Source organism: Diabrotica virgifera, chromosome 4 (genome assembly GCF_917563875.1).
Source record: "Diabrotica virgifera virgifera chromosome 4, PGI_DIABVI_V3a".
Taxonomy (NCBI): Eukaryota; Metazoa; Arthropoda; class Insecta; order Coleoptera; family Chrysomelidae; genus Diabrotica; species Diabrotica virgifera.
The window spans coordinates 218,244,043-218,262,330 of NC_065446.1; the positions used below are offsets into that span (position 1 = coordinate 218,244,043).

General features: G+C 32.7%; 2 protein-coding genes across 2 annotated transcripts in view; one reads left to right on the forward strand and one right to left on the reverse strand.

Annotated features, from left to right (window-relative positions):
- Positions 1-18,288, reverse strand: part of LOC126883301 (xaa-Pro aminopeptidase ApepP-like) — a 445,329-nt gene that overhangs the window by 265,908 nt on the left and 161,133 nt on the right. The window lies entirely within an intron of this gene.
- Positions 6,264-18,288, forward strand: part of LOC114326791 (catalase-like) — a 33,969-nt gene continuing 21,944 nt past the window's right edge. The window contains exons 1-3 of the mRNA XM_028275224.2: positions 6,264-6,794; positions 15,194-15,465; positions 17,607-17,780. Of these exons, the coding sequence (XP_028131025.1) occupies positions 6,738-6,794; positions 15,194-15,465; positions 17,607-17,780 (503 nt within the window). The 5' untranslated portion in view covers positions 6,264-6,737. The remainder of the gene's footprint in view (positions 6,795-15,193; positions 15,466-17,606; positions 17,781-18,288) is intronic.

The window sequence follows — 18,288 nt, forward strand, 5'->3', positions numbered from 1 at the left end:
AAGAACTTGAGAAATTACGTAACAGCGATTTTTCGCCAAATATAACATTTTTTGTATTTTTTTTTTTTCGGTTATTCTAAGCAAAAAATGCTTTTATAAGTTTTTTTTTTCGTAGGATCCATGTTTTTCGAGATATACGCGGTTGAACTTTAAAAAAATCGAAAAATTGAAATTTTTGAACCCGAATATCTTTGGATTAAAAAATAAAATAACAATTCTGTTTTTGCCGCATTTGAAAGTTAAAGTCAAATTATACCGGTTTTGATTATTTGCATTGCTAAAAATTAATTTTTTTAATGTTAAACAAAGCTAGAAACACATATGGCTTGAGTGATGTTTTCAATGCATTTCTAAATTAAAATCGAAAGAGTAGGCAAGCCTACATGCAATAGGCAATTTCTAAAAAATTAATTTTTAGCAATGCATGTAATCAAAACCGATATAACTTGGCTTGAACCTTCAAATGCAGTAAGCAGAATTGCTATTTTATTTTTTAATCAAAAGTTATTCGGGTTCAAAGGGAACTTGAGGATACGCCACTGTCCAGACAACAACACAAAAATAGGTGTTCCGATATTTAATTCGTTATCGGGTAATATCGAACTAAATTGGTGAAAAATTGTAGTGAAAGTGGTATTTAACGGGTAAGGTAGACTCAGAATTATTATTGGTTGTAAAAGAAACTGTTCTACGACGATTACCGTGATTTTTAACAGTGGGACCAGTGGGTAGAGGTTAGTTATCCGCAAGGTTGAATTGTAACTAACTTCTGGCGCTAGCTGTGCGAAGCTGTGTAGGCAACCAGTAATTCACACCGAACCCAGTGACGTGGGAACTAGTAAGTACAAATTGTGAGAGTACTTTCTAAAGATTAGGCATCCAGTATTACAGTAGCATACGTTTTAAATTGAATTTAGCTTTATATTTTGATAAACTCCATTAATGTTGAAACTAATTATCAATAATTAAAAGAACGAAAGTTAACAAAAACTGTTAAAATTTGTAAATATTGGTAGACCTGTAGAGGTGGGAACGAATAATTTTAAAAGTTACAAAATAACTACAATAAGAATTGATATAATTAATTATTAAAAATAGAATAATAATTTTTTTTTAATTACTAAAAATACACAGAAATTGCTACACTGTGAGAAACGGCAATTTTTTAAAGGGTCGACCTGAATACCAGTTTCTATAGCGGTATACCTAATCAAAATGTATGATTCCGATGACTCAACTACAGCAGATGAATCAGGAAAAAGAAAAGCTACAGATGTCTTGGATGCTTTTCAACAATCTAAAAAAACCACCAGATCTCCAAAGAAAGATGACGGTTCCAACAAAGAAATGCTAACGCAAATTATGTCTATGTTAAAAAATCTTAAAGAGGACACAGAAGAAATAAGAAAACAACAAAAAGAACAAGATAAGAAAATGAAGGAGATTTCCGAGGAACTAAAAGAACTCAAAAAAGAACAGATTGAAAATAAAAACGAAATATCAGCAATGAAGAAGAATAATGAAAAAATGTTAAAAGAAATTAATAATTTGCAGAAAGAAATAATGAGTTGCAACGAGAGAATTCAATACCTTGAAAGCGACAAAAGAAGGAAAAATATAGTTATACAAGGCATCCCGATAACTACAAATAATCCAAAGGTATTAAGAGATTCAGTAAAAAATTTTATCGACAAGGAAATGGGTATAGAAGTAAAAATAAATGAAGCAAGGAAATTGGGAGATAAAATATACTTAGTCGAACTGGATAGCAAATACGAAAAGATGAAAATAATGAAAAACATACATAAACTCAAAGAACTGCCGAACCGCATATACATAAATGATGATCTAACAAAACGTGAAAGAGAAATACAATCCAAAATTAGAGCAACTGCTAAAGAAGAGAAGACCAAAGGGAAAATTGCTAAGGTGGGATATCAAAAGTTAATTTTGGATAATGAAGTATGGAAATGGAACAGAGAAAGAGAAAAGTTGGAAAGAGTAAATTATAACCGCTCAAAAAACTAATAAGCAATAACGGACAGAACAATACTATAAAGACGACACGGCAAAGAAAAAGGAGACAAGAGGGAAACGACGAAACAAAAAAGAAAACAATAAAATCAAACGAAGTAATACGTATGGCGACATGGAATATAAGAGGAAGTCACAAAGAAGGAAAATTAAAACAAATGGTACTTGAACTTAAAAGATACAGTTTTCAGATTGTCGCATTACAAGAAACAAAGCAATTAGGGCAATACAGTCAGGAAATAGAAGATTACTTATTCTTTAATAGTGGAGGGCAAAATAGAATGCTGGGTACAGGCTTTTTAATACATAAAAACTTTAGAGCATCAATTGTCGAATTCAGAGCAATATCCGATAGACTGAGTGTTCTTAGAGTAAAGGGAAAATTCCAAAAAATTTCATTTGTAAATATTCATGCACCTTCGGAAGAAAAAGAAATAGAGGTAAAGGAAGAGTTTTATAACCTACTGGACCAAGTATATGAAACCATCCCCAAATATGATCTCAAAATAGTCCTTGGAGATACCAATGCCAAAATAGGTAGAGAGGACATATTTAAGCCTACTATAGGAAAATACAGCTTGCATCCAACAACGAATCACAATGGACACATGCTCATCGACTTTGCAAGAGAAAAAAACCTTTTAATAAAAAGTACCTACTTCCAGAGAAAGGAAATACACAAGGGCACTTGGAGATCGCCGGACGGTCAAACGGTAAACCAAATAGACCATGTTTTAATAGAGAAGTATGTAGAAAAAAGCATAATGCATATACGTACATATAGAGGGCCAGATATAGATTCAGACCACTTTTTAGTGGGAATAAAAATGAAACAAATAATACCTATAAATAGAAACAGAAACAGAGAAAAACGCATGATGAACAAACTAGTCAGGTTACAAACAGAAGAAGAAAAAAAGGTATACCAGTTGACACTTAACAAGAAACTGGAACTTATTACAGAAAATGACAATGTAGAACAAACATGGGACTTAATTAAAAATACTTTAAAAGCCGTAGCAGATGATACTGACAAGCCAATCAAGAAACAACAAAAGGCATGGTTCGACGACGAATGCAAACTAGAAATAGAGAAACGGAACAAGCTACGATTAGAAAGTCTAAGACTGAAATCAAAAACAGCGGAAACACTTTACATAGAGCAAAGAAGAAAAACCAGCGCAATTTTACGAAATAAAAAGAGAAAATTTTACGAAGATAAGTTGAAAGACATTGAAGAGAATTACAAAAATAATCTTATTAGAAATTTATATCAAGGCATTAAAAATCAAAAAAGAGAATATAAACCACAGCCCATTTATTACAAAGATAAAGAAGGAAAAATGATATTTGATGACCAAGAAATATTAAAACGATGGAAACAATATTTTGATGAATTGTTAAACGGGGAGTACACAAATAATCACAATGAAGAAGACACAGATCATGGAAATGAAGAACACATAAATCACGATAATGAAGGATACACAGACGCCATAATGAGTATGCAAAGAGACAGTACGGAAGATATAGCACCATCCCTAAATGAAGTTGAAATTATTATTAAGAATCTAAAAAACTATAAATGTCCTGGAAGTGATTCTATAACAGCGGAAATGTTAAAATATGGAGGAGCGCAGCTGACAGACAAAATACACAAATTACTAAAAAACATATGGGAAAAGGAATAACTACCAATGGAGTGGAAGCAAGCAGTGATATGTCCTCTTTATAAAAAGGGGGACAAAGCAGAATGTCAAAATTATAGGGGCGTGGCACTATTAAATGTAATATATAAGATATTAGCAGTCCACATCAAAAACAAGCTAGCAAGAAGTCTTAACAATAGCATAGGTGAATACCAGTGTGGCTTTAGAAAAGGAAGAAGTACTATAGACAACATCTTTACTTTAAGAGAAATACAAGCTGAGAGCTATGAATATAATAAACCAACAATGGCACTCTTCTTAGATTTTAAGCAAGCTTTTGATAGAATAAAAAGAAAAGAAATATATAAAGCGTTAAAAAATCTAGAAGTTTCACCAAAAATAATAAGAATGATAAAGCTTACACTTACGAAAACAGAAAATAAAGTAAAAGTTAATAACAAACTAACAGAAAATTTCGAAGTGAAAGAAGGAGTACGACAAGGGGATGTACGTTGTCATCACTGCTATTTAATGTAGTATTGGAAATGATAATAAAAGAGGCTAATATTAACAGATCAGGACATATATATCACAAAAAACATCAATGTTTGGCATTCGCGGATGATGTAGTAATTCTATCCAGAAGCAAGGAACAACTAAAAGAGGTAGTAGAACGACTAGAAAAGGCAGCTCGAGAAAAAGGACTTTATATAAATGAAACAAAAACTAAGTATATGGAATGGACCGACAAAAAATTTGAACAAGGGCAATATTTAATGATAACAACGAATGAAGGAACAATGTATAAATTTGAAAAGGTAGACAGATTTGAATATTTAGGGACCTTATTTTCTAGTAAACCAAATATCCGGGATGAAATACACAAAAGACTAATGTCAGGGAATCGTTGCATATATGCACTCAATAAAATACTCAGAAGCAAAAATATATCCAAAGCAGCTAAATTAAGAACGTATAAAACTGTGATACGACCAATAGTTACGTATGCCTCAGAAACTTGGACTATGACAAAAACCGAGCAATCAATGTTACAAGTATGGGAAAGAAAAATACTTAGAAGGATATTTGGGGGAAAAATAATCAACAATCAGTGGACACGAAGAACAAACAAGGAGTTAGAAGAATTGTATAAGGAGCCTAATATAATTGCAGTTGTAAGATCACAAAGACTTAGATGGTTAGGACATGTCCAAAGAATGGCCCAAGTTAGAATGCCTAAAATCATGTTAAGCGCTACAATAGGTGGTAAAAAGAGAAAAGGAAGACCTAGGACCAGATGGAGCCATGAAGTTAATGATGACCTGAAGTATCTCAATGCAACCAATTGGAAAGAAAAAGCGAAGAACAAGCAAGAATGGAGGAAGATTGTAAACCAAGCCATGAGCCTGCTTGGCTCGAAGTGCTAATGTATATATATATATATATATATATATATATATATATATATATATATATATATATATATATATATATATATATATATATATATATATATATATTCGGGTTCAAAAATTGCAATTTTTCGATTTTTTTAAAGTTCAACCGCGTTTATTTAGAAAACTATGCATCCTACGGAAAAACTTGCAAGAACATTTTTTAACCCAAAAAATTAAAAAATATGTTTTGTTTTGCGACCATCCGAAGCCTGATCCGCGGCTCGTTATCATTTTGATTACCATTATGACAATAAGAATTTACAAGATACAAACATGAAGGAAGTGGTAACAGAAAAATTAAAAACAAAATTGTAGCACTTAAAAAGAGAAGAACTAACTACCTCGGGAATTTATCATTCTCTTCCTCTATCCTTTATCCTTCTTAAGAATATGGTGACGTTATGGTATTCGATGTATGTATATTATAGCACACGAAAAAAAAGAGTTTAGTTTAAAAAGAGGATTTTATAAAAAGTAATTCTCCGATGACATTAATTTACTATGTCATATAGATATATTACCATTACTGATTAGCTGAAGACCGCGAACAACTCGCCAATGTAATTTCCAACGTTAGGGGAATAGGTCTGGATCCCGCGTATGAAAAAAAAGTTGATTAATAGCAAGCTGAAAATTGGTTAATAGCTTAAGGGTGTCTAGTCGGACAAACTTTGATATATAGGAACACTGGAGCAGGGGTAGTTTTAATTGTGGAACAGGTTAAAATTTTGGAACGGTCAGACCACGAAAACGTCACATGTACTTTGTCCGACAGAACTTCCAATTGATTTGTTACCCTTTCATTAAACTCTCATGCAAAACTCAGGCTGCTATTTATCACCAAATGGGAATTATAATGAGTTGAACACGTAGAATATGTCAAATGACAGGAATTATGACAGGTGATAAATAGCAGTCTGATTTTTGCATGAGAGTTTAATGAAAGGGTAACAAATCAATTGGAAGTTCTGTCGGACAAAATACATGTGACGTTTTCGTCGTCTGAACGTTCCAAATTTTTAACCTGTTCCACAATTAAAACTTCCTCTGTTCCAGTGTTCCCGTACATCAAAGTTTGTCCGACTAGACACCCTTAAGCTATTAACAAATTTTCAGCTTGCTATTAATCAACTTTTTTTCATACGCGGGATCCAGACCTAGAACCTAATATAGCACTGAAAGAAGAAGATATTACAACTGATATTCCTCTGTTATTTCGCTAATAACTTGTCAAAGTAGCGCCAGGATTTGCATTATTAACTCAGGATTCCTGTGCACATTTCATGGAGGAAGAGAAATATCATACTAAACATTTAGATCTTTTTGACATACACTGAAAACACTTAAATCGTAAATAAAAACTACTAACTACTAACTTTTTTTATAATTAAGAAAATGCAAGAGTTTTACATCAAAATATTTATTTAAAAACAAAGTGCATACCACAAAATGTACTGATACACCCGACAATGTCCTTAAAATATGTTTGTATCTTTGTGGTATTACCAAAAAAACATTTAGTACGATAAATTATTTAGTATATAAATAATTTTAAAAATGTAACAGACAGTTAAACAGGTCTGAACTTTTTGGCAACATGTCGCACCGTGATCCATCTGCTAACCAACTTTTAGAGTATGCTAGAAAGCAAGGGGTAAGTAACCACATTTATTTTTTCTCCTAGCTCTTTTTCTGTTTAATTATTTCATTATTTTTAACGAATCAAGCGATATGTGTAATTAAATTTCTGCTATATAGGTACTATCTTAGACCATAAAAACTCAGTTTTTATGGTCTAAGGGTACTATAATATTGTTCCCAATTTTTTTCTTTCTTGTGGCATCTTAGCTTTTATCCAACATCTTCTTGGGAGTATAGAACAATTATAATTTTTTATATTATTTTAGTATATATGTTACGGTAAATGTGATTAAATGGGAATTATTAATAATTACCGGTTACTATTAATACAACCCGAATAGCTAGGTAAAAGTAATAAATATACCAGAAATAATCACATTGACCGGTTATTATTAATAAATCCCGTATTCAAACGGTAAACGTGATAAATGTTGAATACAAATAAGGTCTTAGAAGCTTGTGGGGTGGAGGGTTTACTTATTACATGTCTATACTAAATTTACAATCAAGATGCAGTAGAAATAAACAAACCAAGACACGTTAAATGTTACTAGGAGTACTCCTGAATCATAATTTACAATGTACCCATATACATTGTAAATCCAAAATCATGATTTCCAAAGTTTATACATTGTATTTAACATGTCTTGGTTTGTAAATTTCTACTGCATCTTGATTGCAAATTTAGTATAGTTAGGTTTTTTGATTGATAAGTTCTGTTTAACTGTCTAAATGTATTGCCAAAATACGAGTTTGTTAATACATACCGAGACATACTTATAGTCTAAGAGCCTATACACCCTGTATAAATAATTATGTTAATGGTTATACTAGTGAATAGAGAATTAAATAACCTTTCAAATGAGCTATCACACAACCCCTACTCTCATTTAAAAAAATCCTCAATTACGTCATCACGGCCTGTCTGAGGATTTCTCTTGAAATTTGCCCATTCTCGAGATAATGAATTTATGCCAACTCAAACGTCCTCACTTATACTACAGTGTCGCGCCCGCTTGATTAGCAATTAAAAAACAATAGGGTTTCCGATATTGTATTGCAAAAACCTCTTTGAGATTTCAATCGCTTATATTAACAAGAACTATTAACTTAAGAGAAAAATCACTAAAGACCTTTTCTGTTTGGAATGATTCAAAAAACCTAAAAAAAATTGTATGATGCAAAAAGAATAATTTTAGGAAAAACCCCTAATCTTTCCCCTCGCCTGGCAAGGTCTTATACTCTTCAGTATCGCCTGTCATTGTAAACATTTCTTCTAAATGACTTACTCAAACACATACTTAAATTTAAACCTTACAGGAGAAAGTTTATTTTACCCCCTAAATTTGCACTTTTCGATTCACCTGGTAGATACACGTGTACCGCTGATGCCTGCCAGGTCATGGTTTTTAGCCTTAGTGTGCTATAAATTATCACTAGACAAATTGCTAGCCTTACAGGACGACCGTTAGTCGGAGGGTTCACTACCTCTTAGACTATTATTACATGTCTAGTTAGGATTTTTGATTGATAATTTTGTCATAGGCGCAAAATGTCGCCTGACAAAATATTCAATGTGCTTTAAATGTATTTATTTTTTTCGAATCCTAAGAAAACTAATAAATTTTTTTGAAAAAATTAAAGGCAGAGTGAAAGATTCATGATTACCGAGGGCCGAAAGTCCCTGAAAACTTCTATAATGTTTATTTTAATAAGTTACAGTTATTTTTAATTGCAAATATTTCATTCAAAAGAAATTTTTTGTTCTGATCGACTTGAGACCTTCGGTAATAACGTAATCTTTCATTCTGCGTTTAAATTTTTTAAAAATACTTATTAGTTTTCTCATGATTCCAAAAAAATGAATACATTTAAAACACATTGAAAATTTTAACATGCGACATTTTGCGCCTTTCCCCTTAAGTGTTTAACTGTTTTTACTTATTAAATGTCTAGTTAGGTTTTTTTATTGATAAATGTTGTTTTAACTTTGTTACCAAATACAAGTCTAGTTAAATAGGTTTTTTTGGTTAATAAATGTTGTTTAGTTTAAGTGTTTTAATTTTGTTACCAAATACAAGTCTATTTATTATTACTTATTTGTTACCAAATATAAGTCTAGTTAGGTTTTTTGATTGATAAATTATGTTTAGGCGTTTAACTTTATTACCAAATTCGAGTCTGTTTTTACTTATTACATGTCTAGTTGGGTTGTTTGATTAATAAGTTCTGTTTAAGTGTTAACTTTATTACCAAGTTTCCAAAATGCGTTTTTATTACATTTACCAGAGCTGTTAGGATAGTATTAATAATAACCGGTTAATCTAATTATAAAGGCATTATTAATCACATTGACCAACTGCTAAGGTTATTATTAATACAGACCGGTTATTATTAATACAGACCGGACTTATCACATTGACCGTAACATATATACTGCTTATTTAATTATTGGCTTAACATTACTTTGTAATTTACTCTTACTTCTTAACTTAGTAGCGTTACAACCCAACTTGACAGCATATCTCCATTTCTTTCTCTACCCTAATTTCATTAGTATTTTGTATTTTGATAACGACGTCCGAAGTGGAAGTCAAAACATCAATAAAATCATTTTTCAAGTTAAATTGTGGCTTATTTCCCAATAATATAATTAGAGTATTTACTAAATTTAAATTACATAAATGCCACAAAATAGCTTCAGAACAATATTTCTCTACTCTATCGTGCAATTTCCATTCAATTCTTAACGCCCATAGCTTTATGGTCTCCTGCTATATTATTTCGCTACCGGAGTCGAGGTCGTCTACGTGGTCTTCCTCCTGTTGGACTACTTCCTTCCCATACCAACCAGTCTTTAATTCTCTCGTCAGAAACTCTGCTGGATCTTACGCCCAGTTCCACCGACGTGTTCTAAGTAAAATCTTAAAAGTAAGTTTTGCTTAGTCAAAAAAATATCTTAGTTTAAACTTGCGTTCCACCATACAAGTTTTTACTTAACTTAAGCCAAGAAAAAACTTTAAAGAAAAAAAGTATCAGAGATACCAACTTTGCAAAATTGTCAAACATTTTGCTCATTGTCACTTGCCGTCATACTTTCAACATGTAAACAAGTCAAATCCACAGCTCAGATGTTACCTGGGGCAGATTAGCTAAATATTTTAAACATCCATACTTAATGTAGCTTTTTAAACCAATGTTTCCTTGACGGACTTCTTTTACTGGGCTTTGAGCTTTGACCCACATATTTTTGTTAAATACTATCTTGGTGGTTAGCATGTACATTGCACGTAAGCACTGATGATGACTGGTAAACCAGTCGAAAACTAGTTATATGATTTTGATGTGGCCCTTTTGAGGGTTTTTAAATATACCTTTTATACAGGATTTTACTGTTTTTTAAAAAAATTAACTTTTATTACAAAAATTATTTTTTTTTTGAACAAATATTTAATTTATAAGTAATTATACTACCACTGCTCGTGCTATACGTTTTAAATAATACAACCTTTTTAGCCAATTCCCAGAATTTTAAAAGGAACAGGTTGTTTTGAATAATATTAAAACATTATCCTGTATAATATTAGAGTCTTATTAGAGTTTTCAAAAACTATATACAGCGTGAATTTTTTTCTAAGACCAAAACGAACTAATTTTTTAAATCCGGACCTGATTTTTTTCTAGTTTGAATAAATCAGTTGATTGGGTGGTAACTTATAAATTAAATATTTGTTAAAAAAAATTAATTTTTGTAATAAAAGTTAATTTTTTTAAATCTATGGTTCACTTTACCAAACTTTTAATTTATAGTCAAATTTGAAATTTTTATAAAAAATTAAGTAATTGTGTAGGGGAAAAATATGCCATTTTAATTGCCTATTTGTCGGATTTGTAAAATTATTATTAGAGTTTTCAAAAACCGTATACAGGGTGAATTTTTTTCTAAGACCAAAACGAACTAATTTTTTAAAGCCGAACCTGATTTTTTCTAGTTTGAATAAATCAGTTGATTGGGTGGTAACAGTGTAACGATTGACCAAAATAAGAGACATATCTATCTTACTGTTTAAAAATTATGACGAATACAAGTTTCTGTAAAAATTAACAACTCGCCCTGTATATTATTAAACAATGGGAGCAGAAACTTTTTAATGGTCATTTGTTATTCCCCATAGAGGCCTGCATACGAGGTAGGAGTATGTACAGTTCCTTATGACTCACCCTGTATAATACTTTATACTATAGATTCCGGTGGAATTGACACAAAATAGGAATCTAAAAATCAAATTAGATCGCAAAATGCGAGTTAACCTAACGTAATATCAACAGAAGAAATTTAAACTCACTTATTTGTCAATATACAGTGCGCTTTAATAAGTGTTACCCCCCCCCCCCTTATTAGCATATTTATTTTTAGCACATAGGGGAAGTGCGGGTATTGCCGCCCACTTAAGCAATTTACTGAATTATTCAAAAACTACAGGTCTTGATAAAAAATGTCAACTGTCAAAATACAGTCATTTTATCTACTTCTAATTATTTAAGCCTTAAAGTATTCATTTATTTTATTTTGCGGAGTATGACATTTATTTTCACAAACCTACACTTGGGCGGAATTATCAGACTATGCGGGTAATAGCGCCCACTGATGGTATAATACCGCCCAGGGTTTACATTGTATAAAAATCAAACACAAAATAATTATTTACGTACAAACAACATATATATATTTTTTATATAAAAAAACATTCAAAAAAATACTTAAGTAAAAAAACATTTCAAACTACACTCTATTTGCAATAATCGCATATAAAACTTTTGTGATTATCGTAACCACTACATTCTTTATGCGCCGATTTATGGCAAACTCCGCATCTGTACCACATTTCCGATTTTCCATATTCGCCACAATAGATGCACTCTTCTTCTACGTCGCTGCTGGGATCATCGGAACTGTGGTCATTGCAAATCTCCATTTCATCGTGTAGGGATGAACCGCTTGAAGAACTATCATCGAAGACTTTCCTCGTAACACGTTTAATTTTTTTATTAACGTGTTTTACATTTTTTGAAAGTTTTTGCTTTTCTTTCTTTTGTATTTTTCTATTTTCTTTTTGCTCCAGTTCTATTTTTTCTGGAGTTGCCGTCAAAATCTTTGAAATGCCTAATTTTCTACCCCTCTCTTTTAATTTATTTTCAGTTATGACACACAACGGTGTCATTTCTTCAATCGATATATCTCCTTGTCTTTCATTTGTAATTCCTGATTTTGATGTTGAAGGAGTGACATCTGCATGAGCTTCGTTGGCTTTTGATGTACTTGGAATAACATTAGGTTCATTTGTTTCCAAGACTGCATCTTTTAAAGGCACTCGATTTGTTTCAGAGGTACAGGGAGTAAGTTCAGTTTCAGGAAGTTGTAGTTCAACAGCGGGAATATTAGAAACGGTAGAAGGCAAAAAATCTTCGTCCGTGAAAATATTTGGTCTATATGGAACAATACCGCTTATTTCAAAGCCTTTTTGAGCTTTTTCCATGGTAGCTACACGAACGAATGCTCGATTCAAAATTTCAGATACATCAAATGGTGTTATTTTTTTGTGAACATTCATTTGAATAGGCAGATTTTAGCGGCCCAAAAAATGTCAAATCTAGTGGCTGTAGCTTATTGGACGTGTGGGGCGGAAACGATAACATAATGATCCCATTTTCACGGCAAAATTCATAAGCAGCTAAAGAACAATGACTGCTGTGATTATCTAGCAACAGCAATGCTGGGTTGTCGTTCGAAGTAAATAGATGCGTGTTTATTAAAATGTTTAAGCCAAATCAAGAATAATTCTACAGTCATCCAGCCTTTGGCCGAGCATTCATATATGGCACCTACCGGTCCATTGCGTTTAAGCTGTTCCGACATTCGGATTCTAGGATAAATAAACATCGGAGGTATATATATATCCCTGATGCACTTACTGAGCAGCACAGAGTTATATTTCGACCTCTTTCCCAACTTACAGCTTTTCCCAGTTGTTTGACACCTTTTGGAGCTACAATTTTGGATGGAACCTGCACCGTGGTAATGCCTGTCTCGTCAACATTAAATATGCGGCAGGCTTGAAAGTTATATTTTGTTAAAACTATATTTAAATTTTTGAAAAAAAGGCCTACACTTTCAGCATTAAAACCCGAAATTCTCCCTAAACTGGTTGCCTCGGGTTTCCTCAAACTAAGATTTGGATGCCGTTTTAAGAAAGCTTGAAGCCAGTCTTTACCGGCCATTTTTTTGTCATCGTTGAAGCAGTGTTTGATATTATTTTTAACCGCAAACTCGTAGACGATTTTTCGTAAATCAGTGGCCGTTAGACCATAGAACATCTTTGCCAAATAGATGCAGCGATCAGCCACTCGCTTTTCTTGTTCAGTGGAAAATATAGGATGACGACCTAGTTGTGCTGCACAAGCATTGTTTGTATTTAACCTATCTTTTAATGTAGAATATGGGATATCTGAAAAAAGAACATTAGAAAATGGATTAAAAAATAAAGATCATATATTACCAAACTCTCTTGCACTTTGCCTTTTCCCCTTTCCGCTTCTAACTGCATTTATACCTTCCTGAAGCTGTTCTGCGCTCCATGTTGCCTTTTTCCGCGAATTCATCATTGTCTTTGGCATTCTTTATCCTAAATTAAAAATGTATAAATCAATGTATAATACCGCCCACTGGAGGGTAATGCCGCCCAAGTTGGGCGAAATTACCCGCCATCGCCATATTTCAAACAAAACAATTGTTAATCGTTATTTCTCAAAATATTGAAAGAAACTGTTTCGATTCATATATATAAGAGGACCGGTTACTAATTAATAAAAAAATCAATAAATTAAGTATAAAAATAAGTTACTCACAAATTATTTTCGAGCTCCTAAAAATTATAGTGGCACCACACAAAACACGTTGACTTCTCTGAAACAACTAAATATGCTTATGGCCGGCGACCTTGTTGCACGGTTCTCTCAGTAGTATCGTGGCGTCATTTCGATGTTGCCAAAGTTACTATTTCTCTATATTTAAGATATTTTATAGAGTGGGCGGTATTTGCCGCTGGGCGGTAATACCCGCAGTTCCCCTAAGCAAAACGCTAGGACAGGCCGATTTTTAAAATAATCATATTATATTAATGTTTCTAACTTTACGCGATCCCTCTTCAGGTGACAGGCATAACTTTGATTTTTTTAAATGGGAAAGCACATACATCATGTGACACCTCATTTAAAAGCTTTTGAAATGCTGATTACAAAAATGTATAATACTTTAATCCTTTTTGAGAGCGTAGGCGAAAAATTTCGGTCGAAATCTTTTTAAACGCATTCATTCTTTTCGAATCCTGAAAAAACTAATAAGTATTTTTGAAAAATTTAATTGCAGAATGAAATATTAGATTATTAGCGAGGGCAAACAGTCCCTTAGAATAAACAAAAAGTTTCTTTTGAATGATATATTTGAAATAAAAATCAGACTAAATTTTCTCTTTTTTTTCACCCCTGTGACTTACTAAAATTAACATTATAGGAGTTCTCAGGGACTTTCGACCATCTAGAATACTGTAATATTTCATTCTGCGTTTAAATTTTTCAAAAATATTTATTAGTTTTTTCAGGATTCGAAAAAAATAATTGCATTTAGAAAGAATTCGACCGAAATTTTGCGCCTACGTTCTCAAACAGGATTAAAGTATTATACATTTTTGTAATCCGTATTTCAAAAGCTTTTAAATGAGGTGTTACATGATATACTTTCACATTTAAAAAAATCAAAGTTACGACTCACCTGAAGAGGTATCGCGTAAAGTTCGAAATATTGATGCTATAATATACTATGATTATTTTAAAAATCGACCTGTCCGAGCGTTTTGCTTATGTGCTAAAAATAAATATGTTAATAAGGGGGGTAACACTAATTCCAGCGCACTACATATATGACAAAAGATGAATTTTAATGCATGCTTTAAGTTAAAATTTTTTACTTAAGTCGTCATAATAGGTGACTTAAGCTTAAGCGAAAATATTTGTACTTAAGTAAATATTTTTAGTTGGTGGAACGAAACTCAACGGACTTAAGTAAAAATTATGTCTTAAGATCAAATTTTCACTTAAATCACGTTGGTGAAACTGGGCGTAACGCCCAACATAGTTCTTTTATCTTGTTGGCGTCTGTATAGTTCCTTCAGCTCTTTGTTGGTTCTTAGCCTATAATATTGTCCTGTTTACGCATTAAGAGGCGGCCCAAACAGTTATCGCTCTTCATTTAAATAGTATATAATTCCCTGGGTCACCCTGACCAACTGAACGATATTTATCAATATATGTGACGCATTTCTGGTTTATTTTTCTGTATTCTTTATATATTTTTAGAGCAAAACCGAAAGGTTAACTACATCCGGAGGTAATCCAGTTGCGGAAAAAGACGCAAGTTTAACAGTTGGTTATCATGGACCTACCTTATTACAAGACTGGGTTTTAATTGACGAATTATCCCACTTCAGTAGGGAACGAATACCTGAACGTGTAGTGCATGCTAAGGGTGCTGGAGCATTCGGATATTTTGAAGTTACTCATGATATTACCAAATATACAGCTGCCAAAGTTTTCTCTGAAATTGGGAAGAAAACCCCAATAGCTGTCAGGTATTTGCTGATTTTTATTTAAACATTTTTAATTCCATACACTTTTTATATTCTTTAATAGAACAATAAAAATAAAACTGCTTTTCCACTCACTTTATCGTTTCTGATTCTATGCCATTAGTCACCTTCTTCTTCTTCGTCTTCTTCTTCTTCTTCTTCAATTCTCCAGTATCTCCAGTTTATCTCTACAGTATCTTGGTCATCTGCTTCCATTCCTTATTTAGTTATATATTCGTTAAATTTAGTCTCTGATTAAATTTATTTGCATAGTAATCTTTCCATATTTTTAAAATTTTGTCTGTTTTTGTTTCTAATTCATTTATATTTTTTATGATTTACTTTATTTTGTTTCTCTTGCCTTCATTCATAGATCTTACATTAGACCAGATCTGTCTATTATTCGTTTCGCATTTTTAGTTGATTTCCATTTCTCCACAATTCTCGCGCAATTACGGTATGCGGCAAAATAAACAGTACTAAAATTCGTATGCCTCAAATTTGTATGTGTCATGTGCCGAAACGTATTGAGTGGTTTTTGAAAGTTGGTATAACCTATGTGAATATCGTGTTAATATTAGGTGCTCCAGAATGGTCCTCAGTTTTGCAGAAAAAATTTTTATAGTGGAGTACTATTTTCGGTAATACGGAAAAGGTCACGAAAACGATCCAAGCTTAAAATCAATTATGGTTTCAGCAGGACGGGACAGCTTGTCATACTGCTAGGGAGTCTCCTCGAATACTGCGTGATCATTTGGGGAGTTGCCACTCACCAGAACTAATGCCACCAGATGCGTACATATGCGGAATGCTGAAGGAGTCAGACAAATCCACCGTTTACCATTTCGGAATTTCGGAATAGAATAAGATTTTTTCGTGCCAGAGGTAGTAGTGGATCTAGAAATATGCCATAGGAGGGGAAATTTACCTTAGGGGGAACTTCCAATGAAAAACCAAACGAAAGACATAAAAAAGATAAACTCAGATTACATAAAAGACATAAATAATAACTTATAGGCATTCAGTTCCCTTAATTTTCCTAACTAGCTTGTTTATTGGATTGAATTTGTCTTTCTGGGGTTTCGGTTTCATGTCAACCAATATATTTTTACGTTTGAACAGGGAGGGAAATTTCCCCATTTTCCCTCACCGTAGATCCGCCACTGGCCAGAGGGCATCTTTAACATCTGTTTCATAGGAAACGTGCGTCGTGGTGAATAATTTTTGCAAGGCTATATTGTATATTAGATATATAAATAATCATAAACATTTCAATATTCACTTCAGTAGTATTTATTTTGCCGCATACTCTATTGCGTTATCTTTAGTTTCTAAATAGGTTATTTGTTTTTTGTTGACATTCTTTTTCTTATATTTTATTCCGCTTCTTTTTGTGTTTGTATGTTCATGATTATTGTTCCCATATCTTGTGTATATTGTGAATTATACTTTTTGTATTCCTTTCTTTTGCCACATATGTACCTACTTCAATTAGTTGGTCCCAGACCAGAAAGCACCAGAAAGTGTCTAGCCGCTGAAAACATGGACTGATCAGGTGAACGATATCATGAATGATCAGCACTCTTAGGGCTTGTCGATATTCGGGCGGTTTGCCAACGTCAACTGTTTTCCCCTGTTTTTCTTGGTATTAGGGTGAAACTTCAAAGGCGGCATTAGGGTGAGATCAAGTAAAACAGGTAAATCGCGCAGTCGACGTTGGCAAACCGCCCACATATGACCGCCCTTAAACGTTCCTCTCCCGATGTCACCAGTTTTCCCACGTTTACACCGCTCAACAAAAACAAATTTTAGCACTGCCTAACGAAATTACGAAATGACCAGCGTAGATGCGAAACGCAAATAATGATGGTGTAAAGTGTAAACAGTTCATAGAAGGTCTGGCTTCGAACGACCGGTCGATGCTTGCATTGAGTGATCACGCAACCTTCGATTCCATCTTTTAAATGGCTGAGTTAATCATTGTTAATATAGAATTCTACCATTTTTGCCATTTCAGTTTAGTTCAATATCTCCATATTTTCCGGTACTCTTTAGACTTATGTTTGGATTTTTGCATATTCTTCCTTAATAGAACTAATAGGAGTGGGAATAGTAATATATAACGTGCAAATCTACTTTTTCAGGTTTTCTCAAGTTGCTGGAGAAATGGGATACGCCGATACTGTTAGAGATTTCAGAGGATTTGCAGTAAAATTCTATACTGAGGATGGAATTTGGGATTTGGTTGGAAATAATTTTCCTGTATTTTTCGTGAAGGATGCTGCGTTGTTTCCAAGTTTTATCCACGTACTAAAGAGGTCAGTTATATTACTAAATTTTATATACAAAAAAAACTACACTCGCCATCACATCAAAAGTACTCATTAGATGCAAAAAATCGACTTGTATTGTTTTTTAATATTCTATTTTCGCCTATTTTTATTGCCATAAATAATATATATGCAGTTACAGTAACCTAACGATAAAATCGTCAACGCCAAAAACATACAATAGACATACAGTATGGTGCAAATGAAAGGAATTAATTCATTTTTTCGTAAATGGACGATTTTGGAATAAATCCCGAAACAGGTCGAATTTTATTTTTAAATTATTATTTTTTGGCATATATATCATACTATGGTTTGTTTCTAAACCAGGAGGAGTAATTCAAATTTACGGCGCCGTAATGCTTGTTTATAATTGGTCCAACCCCAGGCAAGTTTACACCACTGTTTGTAATTTTGACACTAATGACATTTATGAAATTTTGACACCACTGGCACTTTATAGGTTAATTAAGTTATATCAGCGATTTTTGTGTTT